Source organism: Urtica dioica, chromosome 5 (assembly GCF_054948205.1).
Source record: "Urtica dioica subsp. dioica isolate 48M chromosome 5, U.dioica_male_clone48M_v1_H2, whole genome shotgun sequence".
NCBI classification, from domain to species: Eukaryota; Viridiplantae; Streptophyta; class Magnoliopsida; order Rosales; family Urticaceae; genus Urtica; species Urtica dioica.
Genome location: NC_142760.1, coordinates 26253861 through 26271325, shown reverse-complemented (window position 1 = coordinate 26271325; position 17465 = coordinate 26253861). Strand labels below are relative to the sequence as shown.

Genomic DNA, 17465 nt, shown 5'->3' with positions numbered 1-17465 from the left:
TAATTTGATGGCGCTTAACATTTAAACACTTAGATTAGTTTTTTTGGATTTTTCTTCAGTTGCCGACGCGGCGATCTGCTATTCGTTTTCTTTTGTAAAAAGAAATTCAAAAATACAATAATTACTTTTAATGGCGTTTTTTTTTCACTAACGCCATTAAAAGCCATTTTTCTACTAGTGATTGTTGGAAAATGTTGGTATTTAATACCAAGTTAATGGCTTATTTGTGGCAACAATTTGAGTGGGGTCCACTCATCGGATTTGAATAATTCGAAGTGCTACGTATTCCTTGTAACGAGGGGTATAAGATTGAATATTTGTTTTCCAAAATCGGACCTAGGATGAATGAGAAATTGATGCTCAAAGTAGGCTTAAAAGAAACACATTCATGCTGTATTGTGGTAGTGGAATTGCAAGAGTCCCACATTGTTTTGGGATGCGTGTTGTGGTAGTGTATAAATACTATCCTCTATCTTTTAGTGGATAAGCAAGTGCGAGAGAGGGGAGTGTGGGTGAGTTAACTAAACACCTCACGCGCGCGCGCACACACACACGCTCGCCGTCGCCGAGCCGGGCCGGGCCGGGCCCGGGTCCGAGTTTCGGGTTTCGGGAATTTCTCGGTCTCGAAATTGGATTAGGCTTGGGCTTGGGCCTAATCGTTATCCTTTTTATTGCAATTTTATTTCCGCATTGGGCTTGGGCTTACGCTACCATGCATTCACGTAGACACTTTGCATGAGAGGAAAACGTCTGTCCTTTGAGCTACATTGTAACCTCTGACTCTTCAGAGTTGAAACCTCTCATTTATCTTAGGTAAAGAGGTATTATGGACCTTAATGGTGGACGTTTTTGAGAGCTAAAGCTCAGGTCTCTATGCCTATATAAGGTAGAGCTTTTCTCTCATTTCAACACACCTGAAGTGATATTTCCTTTTGATTCCCTACTGTTCCCTCTCTCTTAATGTTCCCATAAATTTTTTATTTCTTTCTTTTGTCCAAATTTGGTGATAGTTTAGCTTCGGTTCTAGTTCGTTGTTCGACGAACTCAGTGGTACCTTAGTTCGTCGAGATTGTCGTTGTATCCTGGAAAGCCTTGCTCAAGTGTTCCAGTACCGGTGGGAGAGCAACAAAGCTTCAAGGAAACTGTCCAACAGTCCTCAATATTTTCCTCTCCATTTTATCTTACTTTCTGTGAAGGTTTCTTATTTTATTGTTGTTCATCTTCATCTGATCAGTTGTAATTTTCTGTTAATTTATTTTGTTCTTCATAATAGTAATCTGTCTTTATTCCCGAAAATATATTATAATGTTTCTAACAATCTTGACGCTTTGTTTCTAAGACAGATTACTTACGGGAGCTTAAAATATTTTTTTCCGGATTATAACTTTAAACAATTTACTTATTAGGGTTGAATTCTTTTGTAGAAATGACAACCAACACGAATCTGAACAACAACCTGGTGGATGAGTCGGGAAATCCGATCAACACCAACGTGGATGTCTTGACAACCAATGTGCTGAACCCGAACATCGTGGTGCAACCACATGACCCAATGGCAGTTACGGCTCAGAACGGATCTGCGGGTCTTGTTCAATCAATGGCCAACATGGGCATGAACGGACCTGCGGGTCTTTCTCCCAATGGCGGTGCCGACCTGCGGGTCTTGCTCCCAGTAGAACAACATCTTTTGCTGCCACCTCTTGAAGTTCGTCCCATCAAACTTCCCCGGCTTCTCGGCCTTGTACGGTTCTTAACCGACGATCCGCATATGCTTCAGGCCGACGAAACCGATCCGAGGGTGAATATGGCATACCTCGCTTGGAAAGATGCTGACTATTTGTGTCGCAACTATGTGATGAATTGCCTTGCAGATTCTCTACACATTAAGTATAGCTCCAAACGGTCTTCCAAAGACTTGTGGGAGTCACTGGATCGGAAGTACAAGATCGAGGACGCGGGCTCAAAGAAGTATATCGTGGGCCGTTTCCTCGAATACAAAATGGTGGACAACAAGACGGTTGTCAGTCAAGTTCAAGAGCTACAACTTATCTTTCACAGATTCAAGCAGGAGGAATGACCATCAGCGGGTCGTTCCAAGTCGCCTCCGTCATTGAGAAGCTACCTTCGGGATGGAAGGACTTCAAGAACTACCTCAAGCACAAGCGAAAGGAGATGAGCCTTGAAGACCTGGTGGTTCGCCTCCGAATCGAGGAAGACAACCGTGGCTCAGACAAGAGATTCAAGATCACTTCTGAGAGAGCCAACGTGGTTGAGCATGGTGAAAACTCAAAGGGAAAGAAGCCCGCCAACAAGCTTGGATCTAAGGGGACCTCTTTCAAGAAGAAAAGCCAACACAAATTTATTGGCAAGTGCTTCAATTGCGACAAGGAAGGTCACCGCGCTGCGGATTGTCGAAAGCCAAAGGTGAGCAAGAAGGAGGCCAATGTTGTGGAAGTCGAAGGTGACGACAAGTTCTTCATCGCCATGGTCTCCGAGGTGAAACTGGTGGGATGCAACCCCAAGTCTTGGTGGCTAGATTCTGGTGCTACCTGTCACGTTTGCCACGAAAAGAGCACGTTTTGCTCTCTAGACGAGACTCCAACCGGGGAGAAGGTCTACATGGGAAACTCTTCCACCTCCGACATCATTGGGTGTTGGACATGTGATCCTCAAGCCGACTTCGGGGAAAGAGATGAAGTTGACCAATGTTCTCTATGTGCCCGACTTGAGGAGGAATTTAATTTCTGATTTTTTGCTTTGTAACCATGGTTTTAAGCTTGTCTTTGAGGGACAAAGGATTGTTGTTAGTAAGAACGGAATGTATGTTGGCAAGGGTTATGCTCAAGACAACATGTGGAAAATGAATGTAATCGCCATTCATGGCAAAGACAAAGTTAATGAGAATGCATCTACTTCCACGTATATGCTTGAGTCATCTAATTTATGGCATGTTAGACTTGGTCATGTGAATTTTGACATTTTGCGTAGATTAATTAATTTGGATTGTATCCCCAAATTTAATATTGACTCAAAACACAAATGTGAAATATGTGTTGAAGCAAAACTAACGAGAACATCCTTTCATAGTGTTGAAAGACAAAATGAATCACTTGAATGAACCCATACCGTTTTATGTGATTTAAAATTCATGCCAACGAGAGGTGGAAACAAATACTTTGTGACTTTCATTGACGATAGTACAAAATACTGTAATGTATACCTGCTTAAAAGTAAAGATGAAGCAATTGAAAAGTTTGCCATGTACAACTAGAAGTTGAGAATCAACTCAATAATAAAATAAAAGTGGTACGTAGTGACCGAGGAGGTGAATACGTTGAACCATTTGGTGCCTTCTGTGCACAACATGGAATTGTTCATGAGGTAACTCCCCCTTATTCTCCTCAATCGAACGGATTTGAATAGTTCGAAGTGCTACGTATTCTTTGTAACGAGGGGTATAAGATTGAATATTTGTTTGCCAAAATCGGACCTAGGATGAATGAGAAATTGATGCTCAAAGTAGGCTTAAAAGAAACACATTCATGTTGTGTTGTGGTAGTGGAATTGCAAGAGTCCCACATTGTTTTGGGATGCGTATTGTGGTAGTGTATAAATACTATCATCTATCCTTTAGTGTATAAGCAAGTGCGAGATAGGAGAGTGCGGGTGGGTTAACTTAACACCTCATGCGCTCGCGCGCGCGCACACACACACACACACGCCGCCGCCGAGACGAGCCAGGCCGGGCCGGGCCCGGGTCCGGGTTCCGGGTTTCGGGTTTGGGGAATGTCTCTCGGTCTCGGAATTGGATTGGGCTTGGGCTTGGGCCTAATCCTTATCCTTTTTATTGCAATTTCATTTCCGCATTGGACTTAGGCCTACGCTACCATGCATTCACGTAGACACTTTGCATCAGAGGAAAACGTCTGTCCTTTGAGCTCCATTGTAACCTCTGACTCTTCAGAGTTGAAACCTCTCATTTATCTGAGGTAAAGAGCTATTATGGACCTTAATGGTGGACGTTTTTGAGAGCTAAAGCTCAGGTCTCTGTGCCTATAAAAGGCAGAGCTTTTCTCTCATACATTTGAACACACCTGAAGTGATATTTCTTTCTGATTCCCTATTGTTCCCTCTCTCTTATTGTTCCCAGAAATTTTTTTCTTTCTTTCTTTTGTCCGAATTTGGTGATAGTTCAGCTTTGGTTCTAGTTCGTTGTGCGACGTACTCAGTGGTACCTTAGTTCGTCGAGATTGTTGTTGTATCCTGGGAAGCCTTGCTCAAGTGTTCCAGTACCGGTGGGAGAGCAACAAAGCTTCAAGAAAACTGTCCAACAGTCCTCGACATTTTCCTCTATGTTTTATCTTACTTTCGGTAAAGGTTTCTTATTTTATTGTTGTTCATCTTCATCCGATCAGTTGTAATTTTCTGTTAATTTATTTTATTCTTCATAATAGTAATCCGTCTTTATTTCCTAAAATATATTGTAATGTTTCTAACAGTGATATCGACTCATTTTTGCGTAATATTAAAATATATTATTATAATTAAATTAAACATATTAAAATTTAAAGTATTGAATAAAATTTTATAGTCAACCCATCTGAAAAAAATTCGTTTGCTATAATAAAAGTTAACCTAGGCTTACCAAATCTTCACTTTTGCACATAATAAATTATTTTAATTTTATTTTGCCATTTTTAGAATTGTATAAACCACTTCAATAAATGTATATCAGAAATTATAAATTAATTCTCTTAAACTCTTAAGCATTGCAAACTAACACGTTAAATATTTTGTTTCTTATTAATCGAAATCGATAGAGCCGCGTATATGTATATGATTATACGAATAATTAACAATAATCAAACTAACACGTTAAATATTTTGTTTCTTATTAATCGAAATACGCATGTGTGTTATTGTCAATAGTATCGCATATATGCTTAGGTTATAGTGTCGTGTATAGGCTAACTGATTATCAACTATTAAATCAAATTTGTTAAGAATACATAGCTGAGATTCACCAGCTCATTATGTGTTTAATGTAATTAGTCAACTAGTAAATGCATTCAGCCAAACAAATCCAATTGATTTGCGATTGCAACTCTCTCTCTCTCTCTCTCTCTCTCTCTCTCTCTCTCTCTCTCTCTCTAACTAAATCCCATTTGAGTTCTTGATTTTGTTATGGTATCAGAGCTAGTTCTAGATTAAATACCTTTCTTTTATTTTCGCGAATCAATGGAGTCTCCGGCGAATCTGCAATCTTCTCCGACGACCTTTGATTCCACGCGGGCGAGTCAGATGCAGAACTATCAAAGTTTTGCACCGTACATCAATCCGCCGAGTTTGCGACTTGATCACAAACTTTCAGTTTTGGAGCTCACAAGTTCCCTCAACGACACGAGCTCACGGATTAGAAGGTTTTCGCTCAGAACAATTCTGACACCGGCTCAATTCCTCGGATCGGTTGATTATGAAGGAAATTCCAGTCAGTCCCCAAATCCAGAGTACATATTTTGGCTTAGGCATGATCAATTTATCATCACCTAGCTCTTCACGTAAATTTCCGAAGGAATACTTGGTTATGTCAATCGGTGCCCTAAATCTGCCGATGTCTGGTCAATCCTCTGCCAGTTCTTCCAGACCACGTCGAAAGCTAGGATTCTTCAACTTCGTCTCTCTCTGCAAACCGCAAAGAAAGGAAACCTCAACATCGATGAATACGATATGAAAATGAAGACTATCACAGACAATCTAAGCCTCGCTGGATCAATTATCAAAGATGACAATCTAGTCCTCTACATCCTTGGAGGACTTGGAGTTGAGTAAAAATCGGTTGTAGTAAATCTCACAAGTCAATCTGATGATCTTTCTTTGCCTAAAGTACAATTCTCATTGCAATCTCATGAGATGAGACTTGAAGAGCTCAATGTAGTTGCTGCTTCAGATCCTTTCGCGGTTCCAATGGCTAACGTCGCCTACAGAGGTGGTCGTGGAAATCAAAGTGGTGGAAGAGGCCAACATGGTCAAGGATGTGGACAATCTAGAGGCAGAAACGGCAATGTCAAATCTGTTCGTCAACTTTGCGGAAGAGTTGATCACTTGGTAACCAAGTGCTTCCATATTGTTGTTACATTGTAGTTGGCTTTATTTTTAGCGCAAGTTGTAAGGAAAGATGTCGGTCGTCATGCTCCAGCTTTTGTTGAGACATCATTCCTCTTGTGCACAGACTGTTATTATGAAAAGTTTCCGATTTTGCCAGATTGCTTTGCTGGTAAGGAAACCCTAGATTTACTTCCAGACTTGTTTAATTGCTATAAAAGCCTTGCGCTACCCCCTTAGTAGCCTTAATGCTTTTTACAATTAGGGTTCCTAGACGTGCAAGATTGGCGGATTGAGAAACAAGTTAGATTATTTTGGGCGGTGTTATTCACCAAATACTATTCCAAAAGATTGAGTGTTTGAGTGATTTGGGTTCTGTGTTTACGTGATTGAAGATTCACGTGCGTTGAAGACTGAAGTCGTCCAAGCATATGCGTGTGTTTGAAGAGTGGAATTGAGAGGGGTCACAAATAAAGGGAGAGTCCCTGCACTTGGTAATCACTCGTGGTAATAGTTTCTAGGGCTTTGATTTGTTGTTGTAATCATATAAGACCTTACTTATACTATTGACTACGTGATAGTGAATTCCTTTTCACTGGCTGTAAGCCCTCAGATGTAGGTGACATTGCACCGAACCGGGTAACCATATTCTGTGTCATTTCTTTATCGCACTTATTGTTGTTTGTCCAATATCTGTGTTTAAGCAAGTTGTCGGACACATTGTCTATACAGTGTGTGCGACCTCTTATCTTTCTAACTAAACATAATTTCAATTGGTAATAGAGCAGGCACCTAGTTCTTTGGGTGGTTTCCTGTGTATTTTATTCTGTTTACCAGAGATGGATAGTTCCAGAGAAGGAGGGCCCGTCAATCATCCTCCAGTTCTTGATGGAACCAACTATGGTTATTGGAAAGCTCGCATAAGCGCCTTTATAAAATCCCTCGACAGCAAGACCTGGAAGGCTGTGATCCATGGTTGGGAAGCCCCTGTAATTGTTGATGATAAAGGGGCAGTGACCGGTCCCAAACCTGAGAAGCATTGGAGTCCTACCGAAGATGAGGCAACCTTGGGTAATTCTCGTGCTCTCAATGCTATCTTTAATGGGATTGATAAAAATGTTTTCAGGCTTATAAACACATGCACAAGTTCCAAAGAAGCTTGGGAAATCCTTTATGTTGCCTATGAGGGAACCACTAAAGTGCGCGAGCAGAAGCTTCAGTACATCATTACGAATTTTGAAGCGCTCACCATGTTTGAAGATGAATCTATTGTCGACTTAAATGTGCGTATTCGAGATCTCCCCAATGAGTCATACTCTCTCGGCAAACCTATGACGGATGAAGACTCGGTCAGAAAAACCTTTTAGGGCATTATGTCCAAGATTCAATATGAAGATCACTGCCATAGAGGAGGTTCATGACCTTAAGACGTTGAAGTTTAATGAACTTATGGGATCCCTCATGACTTTCGTGCTATCTCTTCCCAAGATCGAGAAGAAACACAAAGGAATGGCTCTCAAAAGCTCTATCCTTGATTAGAAGAAGCATGTATAAAAAACTATGACATGGTTATGAAGAGATTCAGCTAGATGATCGGGAAGAATGTCCTTCAAGATGTCAAAGACAACTTTCAGCAAAGGTTCCAGAAGAATGGAAATTTTCACAGAAATGGCAAAGGTGGTGAACGCTCTCACAAGACTGCTGGAAAAAGGGAAATGTATAAAGTGCCATGAGTGTGAAGGCTTTGGGCATATTCAGAAAAAGTGTACTCACTTCTTAAAAAAGAAGAAAAAGGGTTACAATGTCACTCTCTCTGATGAAGAAGAAGAAAATAGTGACTCTGACCAGATAAGCAATTTTGTTGCTTTCACAACTTCTATTCCTATTCATAACTCTGAATCCTTTGATGGAGTTGCTGGTTCCTCAAAGAAAATTATTATTGATGATGAACTTTCTGATGATGCTATGAATGATGGTTATAATGTCTTACATACTAAATGGGTTGAAGAGTCTCAGGTTCTTGACAAGCAAAATGCTCTCATCCTTGCTCTTACTGAAGATAAGGCGAGGCTCTTGGAAACCATTGTTGATCTAAAGCACGAAGCCAGCCGCTTAAATGGGGAACTTGACCAGATGACAAAATATGTTAGGATGTTGAACTCTGTCACCGACAGCCTTGATAAAATTCTCACTGTTGGAAAGTCTGCAAAGAACATGAAGAGGCTTGGGTATACTCACTGTGCTTCCACGTCTCATACAACTTTTGTCCCTCAAAAGTCTGCTACCCTGATGCCGCGCATGTTGGAATAGATCTAGGGTTTAAGAAAAGATTATCGCTTCTAGCAAGCGGCGGAATATAAAAATTTCTTTAAAAACTCGTAAAACCTTTTACTACATAGACAAAGTGCATGAGTGTATAATTTAAAATTTTAAAACTACTTCGAGTTTTCACTCGGTATCAACCATGAATGGAGCTTGAGCGTTGAGAAGCCTTAGGAAGGTTGAATCGCTCGTCTCCCCACTCAGCTCGCCTCCTACTAGCCTTCTTGAACCTGTGAGTAACCACGAACGTTTTTACCACTAGAGTCTTTCGAGTATGGTTAGGATTTAGTGTGTGGGCACTTTTAAACACTATGACTCAAGAACTTGTCTTGGAGCCAAAGAGCTGAAACAAAAAACTAGGTCTAATGAGGAGATAGGTACCAAAACAAAAGAACAACAAGAGAGATAGGGAGAAAGAGAGGGCGGTCACTTTTCTAGAGAGAGAGGCTCTCAATCTCTAAAATTGTGTGTTGTGAATTGTGAATGAGGTGGGGTATTTATAGGAAGATGTTTTCCCTTGAAAATGTACTTTCCTCTTTTCCATTGAATATTACATATTCATGAGCAAATCATTGTTTCCTCTTTTACATCATGGGCGTGCAACATCTTTGCTTCAAGCCTTTGATTTGTTTCCTCATTTGTTTCCTCTCTCTTTGGCCGCCCAACATGTTTCCTATTAGAGGAAATTTGTTTCCTCTTTTTCTTTTGGCAAGTCTTCATACATCAATGCACAAAATAAACTCTCTTTCTCCCTTATGCTTCGACGGTTTTAAGGCTTCTAGAACATGCTTCTAGATGTTTCTATATTTTTTCATGACAATATAAGAATAGCCCATTTAGAATATTCACATAAAATTTCATGAAATGAAATTCAATCCTCAAGGCCCAATTCTTTAATGTGGCCGTGTGACATGAATTCTTTGTCATCATACGGCAATGTCAAAAAAACTTATTTATTGACATTCATACCATCCTATGTCCAAATAGACAAAATTACCCTTTAGACAATTTTCGTAAAACTAGTCTAGTTCAACATTTGAACTTGTTTTGACTTAGCTTTCTTGTTTAACTAATCCAACTCTAATGACTTGTGGTAGTGACCTCATGGATCCAAATTAACAAAGCTTGAGCTAGCATACTTGGACTCAAACGTTCACAAACATTTTCCAAGTTTTACCCTTCATGAATATCATCAACTAGATGGGATTTACAAAATTACCATTTTGCCTGTCTAGTTGTTATTTCCTCAACTCCTTTGTCGCTTGTGAATAAGTTAGAAACAATGTATTGACGAGGAGCTAACAAGACACATTGATTCATCGAAAATAGTCATGACTCAATTTGGACACTGGCCAATTCATTTATTCGCATTCCAAGGAACAAAGCATGAGGTGATATACATTGCATTTCAACACTCTTGTACATGAATTCCATATGTATGAGACCTTCACAAAGTTGTTCATGAATTCAAATGAGAATATGTAAGCTATGAAATGACATGTCTCATTTCAGGATTGAGGTAAGCATGATGCAATTCATACATAGTGACTCCGAGACAGAAGAGGTTAAATGGTTTGTTCTTATTCTGTCTCTAGAAGTGCACTGGTCAATTCAGTACCTTCAGAAGATACCTAGGATGAACTATAGAGTCTCCAACTCTCTATGTCTCATAACCAGACATAATAGATTCTCCTAACAATCATACTGAGATCAATAGCCCTTTGAACCTTAGATTGTGAATATACTGTTTCAAGCAAACCATGAAGAGTTTGTTGATGCAAATCTATATTTGACTCTTCATTTGTTGTTAGGTTTGTTTAAGGACTAAAGACTAAGGTTTATCATTAAGCTTCAAACAAACAAGGAAGAATGAATGAAAGTTTCAACTATTTATTAATTATTCAATAGTTACAAGCAAGAGTCTTTGTTAGACTTTATTACATCAAATGCATATGAGTAAATAACTATTACTCTTCTTATGGGCACCAATACCAACAAACTCCCACTTGACTCAAAGAAGACGTGATTAGTCCTTCATCCCCAATCCCTCCCGATGATGGTCGAAGACTTTGCTGGCAAAAGCCTTGGTGAATGGATCTACCATGTTGTCCACCGTCGCGATCTTCTTCACCTCCACGTCTCCGTGCTGCACGATCTCTCGAATCAAATTGTATTTCCTCTCAATATATTTAGAGCACTTATGGCTTTGAGGTTCCTTTGAGTTAGCGACAGCCCCACTATTATCACTATTATCACATATTCTGCTTCCATTGTGGAGTCAGCAATGCAAGATTGCTTGATACTCGTCCAAACCACAGATCCACCATTTAGGATGAACACAGATCCTGAAGTGGATTTCCTAGAATCCTTATCCGCTTAAAAATTGGAATCAGTATATCCCGTCATATTCAGGTCAGTACCTGAATATTTAATCATCAAGTTCCTAGTTCTCCTAAGATACTTAAGAACATGCTTAACAGCAATCCAGTGCTCGGGTCCAGGGTTGGATTGAAAACGGCTTACTACGCCAACAGCAAAGCAGATAACTGGTCAAGTACAAAGCATAGCATACATGAGACTTCCCACGGCTAAGGCGTAAGGAATTTTTCTCATGTCCTCAATCTCTTGTGCACTCTTGGGAGACTGATCCTTAGAGAGTGAGACTCCATGCCTATAGGGTGTTTGGCCCTTCTTGGAATCTTGCATCGAGAAGCGATCCATCACCTTATCAATATAGGATGCTTGAGAGAGCGACAAAGTTCGGTTCTTCCGATCTCGAAAGATTTAACTGTTGTCAATGGTGCCCACAAGAAGAGTTGTAGTTTCTAATTATGTACATTTGTTGTAATATAGTCTCACGAAGACTCTTGCTTGTAACTGCTTATTTATTAACCCCAGGTTCCCGTGGAGGTTGCTCAATCGACAAACTACCCGCCTGACGGAGAGGCCACCGATGGGTCGGGCGTCCCTCCACCCGAGATCGATGAGGAGCAGGTCGATTTTGGTTTCGAGTAGCTAGTTTTATTTTGATTTCTCGCGCACTTGTTTAGCGCTTGTCTTCTTTGATGCTTTCCTTTCGGATATTTGTTGCATTCTTTTTCTTTTTGTTGGGTTGTTCCTGTAACATTGGCCGTTTTTATTAAAGCTTTTCCGGTTTGTCATGCGTCTTATCTTCTCGATTTACTATGTTTAGCGTGGTCGATTCGCGCAATCCGGCTAGTGCGTGTCTCACGGACCTCGGTTTACTATGTCTAGCGTAACTGGTCTGCACAGCTTAGCGCCATACTTTGTGGCGAGGTTACCTATGGACGTTGGCTAGACCAACTTCATCCGGTGGGCGAGAGCCTTTGAAACCCATTGGTGACTCGCTGCCTCTCGGCGCACGAGCTGGGCGGCTAGCGGGCCTCTTTCATGGCGTGTACGCTACCTGTTGGCGTGCGTGTTATGTGCCAGGATGGGCTTGAAGTAAGCGCATCTCCCAGCGAGCGTGGTACCTGTCGGTACACGTATCGCATTTTGGATTTTGACTGCTGTCTTAGGATCAGCAGTCCGGTGCGCGGATGCGACCTGTTGACGACTCGCTACCTTTCAGCGTACGAGGCGTGGAATCGTGCGAGAGCGTCGCATGAAAGATGTATACCTGTTAGCTGTCTTAGGGTCAGCAGTCCGATGCGCAGATGCGACCCGTTGATGACTCACTACCTTTCGGTGTGCGAGGCGTGGAATCGTGCAAGAGCATCGCACGAAAGATGTATACCTGTTAGCCGCCCGAGTTTCTTGTGTACTCATAGAGGAGACTAGAAATTATAACAACGCATAACAAGGCTTTTAAGGTGAAATGTAATCCCATTATCATGTCAAAGAAATTAAAATTACACCCCTTGGCCATTGGCCTTATTCAAACTCGATATTGTCACTTAACAAAATTGGAAATAAAACAAGAAAAGCATAAAGAGTCGAGAGCGGGCTTTTATTGGTAGTATTGCCTCAGATGCTCGGCGTTCCATGGATGAGTGAACACGAGCCCTTCTAGGTTCTCGAGCTCGTATGTGCCGCCGTGTATGGCTCGGCGCACACGATACGGGTCTTCCCAGGTGGGTATTGCTTCTGACATAGTTGAAATTCTGCAAAACAATACACTCGTGAAGTAATGAAGAGAAGGCATCACAACTCTCGCTCACGTGTTTCTCTCAAGTACGATGATCACTCAATTTCGCTCGTGTTTACACTCAATATTATTGGCTTTTACCCTCTGATAAACTCACACTCTCTTGCCTCTTTCCACTCGAATCCTCTTTTGTTTCTTTTGAAACTAAAGAACGGTGATGAAAAAGGTAAACTAGTGATGTCCAAACGCGACCAACAAGAAAGAACAAACACAAACAATTGCGACACAAACACAAACAATTGCGACACAACGCACCAAACCAAAAAGATAGACATCACACTTTTTTTTAATCTGACTTTTTTTTTTATCTGTCTTTTTCTTTTTTTAAACTGACTCTTTTTTTTTGTATCTTTCTTTTCTTTGTTTTTTTTTTTTTAAATCTGACTCTTTTTTTTTCCTGGGAAAAGAACTTCAATAAAGAGGAACTAAGAAAAGGAACTAGGAAGATGGAAATAAACAACGAAAACTAGGAAATTCGGATGAAACTGGCAGAAACCTTTTGGGGACTCAAATCAATAGAAAACTGACTTTTTCGGATTCAAATACAGGGTTTACTAGTAAACCCTAAATCGATTCAATATTGCACAAAAAGATCTTTGATTTGATATATTAAACACCTAAATCCGATATCAAAATCAAAAGTTATGACGGTTTCAATTCTTACCTAAACACAATTTCGGGAATGACGATTTTTTTTAATAAAACAAAAAGGATAGATAAAACCTTGATGAACTCGATTAGCTCTGATACCAAATGATACAAACCACGCCAACAATGTGACGGTGACCCGGAACCAACGTTGGTGCCTTCGCAAACCAGGATCTCAAGTTCGATGACTCCGCGACCCAACGCCTAGAGAGACGCGAACCTTGGAATAATGAGGACGCCACAAACGAATGTGTAAGTTCGCTTGATAAGTCGGGGATGAACGCCACAAAGAATACCTTGATAAGTTCAGAAGTTTCTTCAAGAAACAAAGAGAATTCTCTCACTTTTTCATAAAAAAAACATAGTCTCCCATTCTCATTCATGAAACCTCCTTAAATAAGGAAAATACAAAGCAAATTCGGAGCTCCCTGTTGCCCTTGCCCTTGTGATTGGTCCCTTTGTTTGTTCCTCCTTGATGTCCGCATCACCAAGACTCCTGCCCCTTGCACCTTGGTGTTTTGGAACAACCCTCTGAGGACGAGGCTCCCGTCGGCGAACTTCCGAAGCTTGACCTTGGACTTGTAATACTTCTTGACCTTCCTCTTTTATGTGGTGAGGCGGGTAAGTGCGTCTGCCCTCTTCTTGTCTATGAGGTCCAGTTCGAGCCTCATTGCTTTGTCGTTGGCGTTTTCTTCGAATTCTTTGATGCGGAAACTCGGGAGTTTGGTCTCGATGGGAACCACGGCCTTGACGCCGAATGCGAGTACGAATGAGGTTTTACCGGTTGCATTCCGCGCGGTCGTTCGGTATGCCCACAAGACCGTAGGAAGCTCTTTGGCCCACGCCCCCTTTCTTTCCTCTAGCTTCTTCTTTAGGTTTTCCTTGATCGTCTTGTTGACTGGTTCGACTTAGCGTTGCCTTGAGGATGACGAAGGGAAGAAAAGGTCTTGCTGATTCCCAACTGCTCGCATATGTCACGGACGTGCGCATTGTCAAATTGTTTCCCATTGTCGGTCACGATTGATGCGGGGATCCCGAAGCGGCAGACGATGTTCTTCCATATGAAACTAGTCGTGTTCGCCTCCGTGATCTTTGCCAATGGTTCTGCCTCCACCCATTTCGTGAAGTAATCAATAGCTATGATTGCGTGCTTGTATTGTCGTGGGGCCGTAGGCAGCTCGCCGATAAGGTCGATTCCCCACTTCGCGAAGGGTCGAGGTACAATGATCGGGCATAGCGGCGCTGGTGCATGACGCGGGACGTGGGTGAATCTTTGGCATTTGTCACACTTATTGGACCACTCGTGGGAGTCCTTTTTCAAGGTTGGCCAAAAGTATCCAAGCCTTAGAAGTTTCAGAGCCAAAGATTATCTGGCGGCATGGTTCCCGCACAGCCCCTCGTGTACCTCGCAGAGTGCGTTCTTCGCCTCGACCTCGCTAGGGCATCGGAGGAGGGGCATCGAGTACCCTCTCTTGAATAGGGTGGACCCCTCATCATGTATTTGGGTGCTAAGCTTCTCAGCTTTCTCGCTTCCCCCTTGCTTTCGAGGACGACTCCTCGCTTGAGGTACTCCACGAGTGACGTCATCAATGATGGGGGTGGCACTTCGTCAATCACCCCTACGTTGCTTCTCAAGATGTAGGGTCGGGTCAACACTTCTATCGGGACATTGCCTTCTCCCTCTTCATCAATCCCCGACGCAAGGCGCGCCAGGACATTGGCCTCGATGTTCGCCTCGCAGGGAACTTGGACTATCTCGAACCATGATAGGGCTTCCAGGTTCTTCTGAGTCTTGGAAAGATATGCGATCATGCTCGGCTCCTTGGTTGCGTAGTCGCCCTTCACCTGGTTCACAATTAGTTGTGATTCGCAGTGGATGCGTAGGTTCCGGATTTCTAGCTTGTTTGCCAACTCCAAGCAAACGATCATTTCTTCGTTCTCCGCCTCATTGTTGGAGGCCTTGAACTCGAATCGCAAAGCGTACCTCAATTTTTTCCTATCGGGGTTTGTGAGTACGCTACCGGCGGCAGCCCCACGGGCATTTGATGCGCCGTCTACGTGCAAGTCCCAGACCGGCCCTATCGGGTCACTGGTCCTTTTCTTTGACGACCCGTCCTGGTCGTTCTCCTTGTCTTCCTTGTCTCCGTCTATTGGGGCGTGCTGGTGAATTCCGCCACAAAGTTGGCGAGGGCCTGGCCTTTGATAGCGGTTCTCGGTTGAAACTCGACTCCGTACTCGCCCAGCTCTTGGGACCATATGGCCATTCGTGACGAGGTCCCTTTTTGCAGAGCCTTTTCGATGGGATGTCCCGTGCGCACCACGATCGGCTGTGCTTGAAAGTAAGGGCACAATTTTCTCGCCCTCATGACAAGGGCGAGGGACAATCTCTCGATTTCCGGGTATCGAGTCTCGGCGTCGAGGAGAGCCTTGCTAACGTAGTAGACCGGCCACTGGACCTTGTCTTCCTCGCGTACCAGGACCGCGCTCACGGCCCTGTCGGAAACCGCGAGATAGACATACAAGGTCTCACCATCTTTCGGTTTTGCAAGGAACAGAGGAGAGATGAAGTAAGTCTTCATTTCGCGGAACGCCTTCTCGCACTCCTCCGTCCATACAAACCCGTCAGTCTTTTTCAATGCTTTAAAGAATGGTTGGCACCTGTCGGTGGCCTTGGACACGAATCGCGTTAGGGCGGCGATTCTTCCCGTCAAACTTTGCACTTCTTTAACATTCTATGGTGACCTCATTTCCAAGATCGCCTTGATTTTTTAGGGATTAGCCTCGATCCCACGGCGGCTCACCATGTAGCCCAGGAATGTCCGGACTTAACCCCGAAAGCGCACTTGTTGGGGTTGAGCTTCATTTTGTAGCGCCGCAGGATCGTGAACATTTCCCTGAGGTCTCGGACGTGGTTGTGAGCTTTGAGACTTTTGACCAGCATGTCATCCACGTAGACCTCCATTGTTTTGCCAATCTGGTTGGCGAACATTCAATTTACCAACCTTTGGTGCGTAGCGTCCGCGTTTTTGAGGCCATAAGGCATGACCTTGTAGAAATAGAGTTCGCGGTTCGTAACGAAGGTGGTCTTCATCTGATCCGGTTCGTGCATGTGGATCTGATTGTATCCCGAATAGGCATCCATGAAGCTTAGCAGCTCATGGCCCACCGTGGCATCCATGAGTTGTTCAATTCTTGGGAAAGGAAAGTTGTCCTTCGGGCAGGCCTTGTTGAGATCTTTGTAATCGATGTAGATCCACCACTTCTCATTTGGCTTCTTCACCATGATGACATTGGACACCCACTTGGGGTGCTCCGCCTCCCTAATGAAGTTGGCGGCGAGAAGCTTGTCAACTTCTTCACCAATGTCCTAGTATCTCTCCCCACTGAACGCTCGTCTCGGCTGGACACGTTCGGTCACTCTTTTGTCGTCATTGAGGTGGTGGACCATTATCTCGGGATCGATCCCCGGCATGTCGGCATGTGTCCACGCGAAGACGTCTTTGAACTCGTGGAGGAAGGCCGCAAGTTGGAGTCGGATCTCGGTCGGGAGCTGGGCGCCTACCTTGACTACTTGGTCGGGCTTGGCGTCGTCCAGCACAACAGGAACGAGGTCATCCGGTGTCTCCACCTTCCAACGCTCGACATCATCCCTTTGGTCCTGCTCCCCGAAGGTGCCTCCTTCCTCGATTTTGCATGGGAACTTGTCTCCGAGTTGGAAGACGGTGCTCACCATCTTTCCCTTCATCTTTCCATCCACCCCCTGGATGTAGCACATTCTCGCCAATCATTGGTCTCCCAACATTATGGTGATTCCCTTCTCAGTCGGGAATTTCATCATCAGATGGTAGGTGGAAGTTATGGCCTTCACCCGGTTGAGAGTCGGGCGACCTATGATGATGTTGTACGCGGACGGCTGATCCACAACCAGGGAAGACACAATATGGGTGACCTCGATCCCCCCAGGAGTTTCGAAGGTGACTGGGAGGTCGATGGTGCCCTCCGTCATGACCCTCTCCCCGGAGAAGCCGAAGAGTGGGGTCGAGATCAGAGTCGGTCTCAGCCCGATCAGCTTCATCCTATCCAGAGCTGATTTGAAGATGATGTCGGCCGAGCTGCCATTGTAAATCAGGATCCTCTAGACGAGGTTGTTAGCGACTGGGGCCGAGACGACTATCGCGTCATTGTGTGGGTGGAGCACTCGCACTGCCTCCTGGTTAGTGAAGAA

At 43.3% G+C, this 17465-nt stretch overlaps 1 protein-coding gene across 1 annotated transcript; it reads right to left on the bottom strand.

Moving 5' to 3' along the window:
* Positions 1–13845: 13845 nt before the first annotated feature.
* LOC149397663 (uncharacterized) lies at positions 13846–16523 on the bottom strand. The gene is made up of 5 exons (XM_089614308.1): positions 16239–16523; positions 14646–15400; positions 14443–14552; positions 14223–14344; positions 13846–13986 (listed from the first exon to the last, which is right to left on the bottom strand). Exons 1-5 carry the CDS (start codon positions 16521–16523, stop codon positions 13846–13848), a joined length of 1413 nt encoding a protein of 470 aa, XP_089470434.1.
* Between the last annotated feature and the right edge of the window lie 942 nt (positions 16524–17465).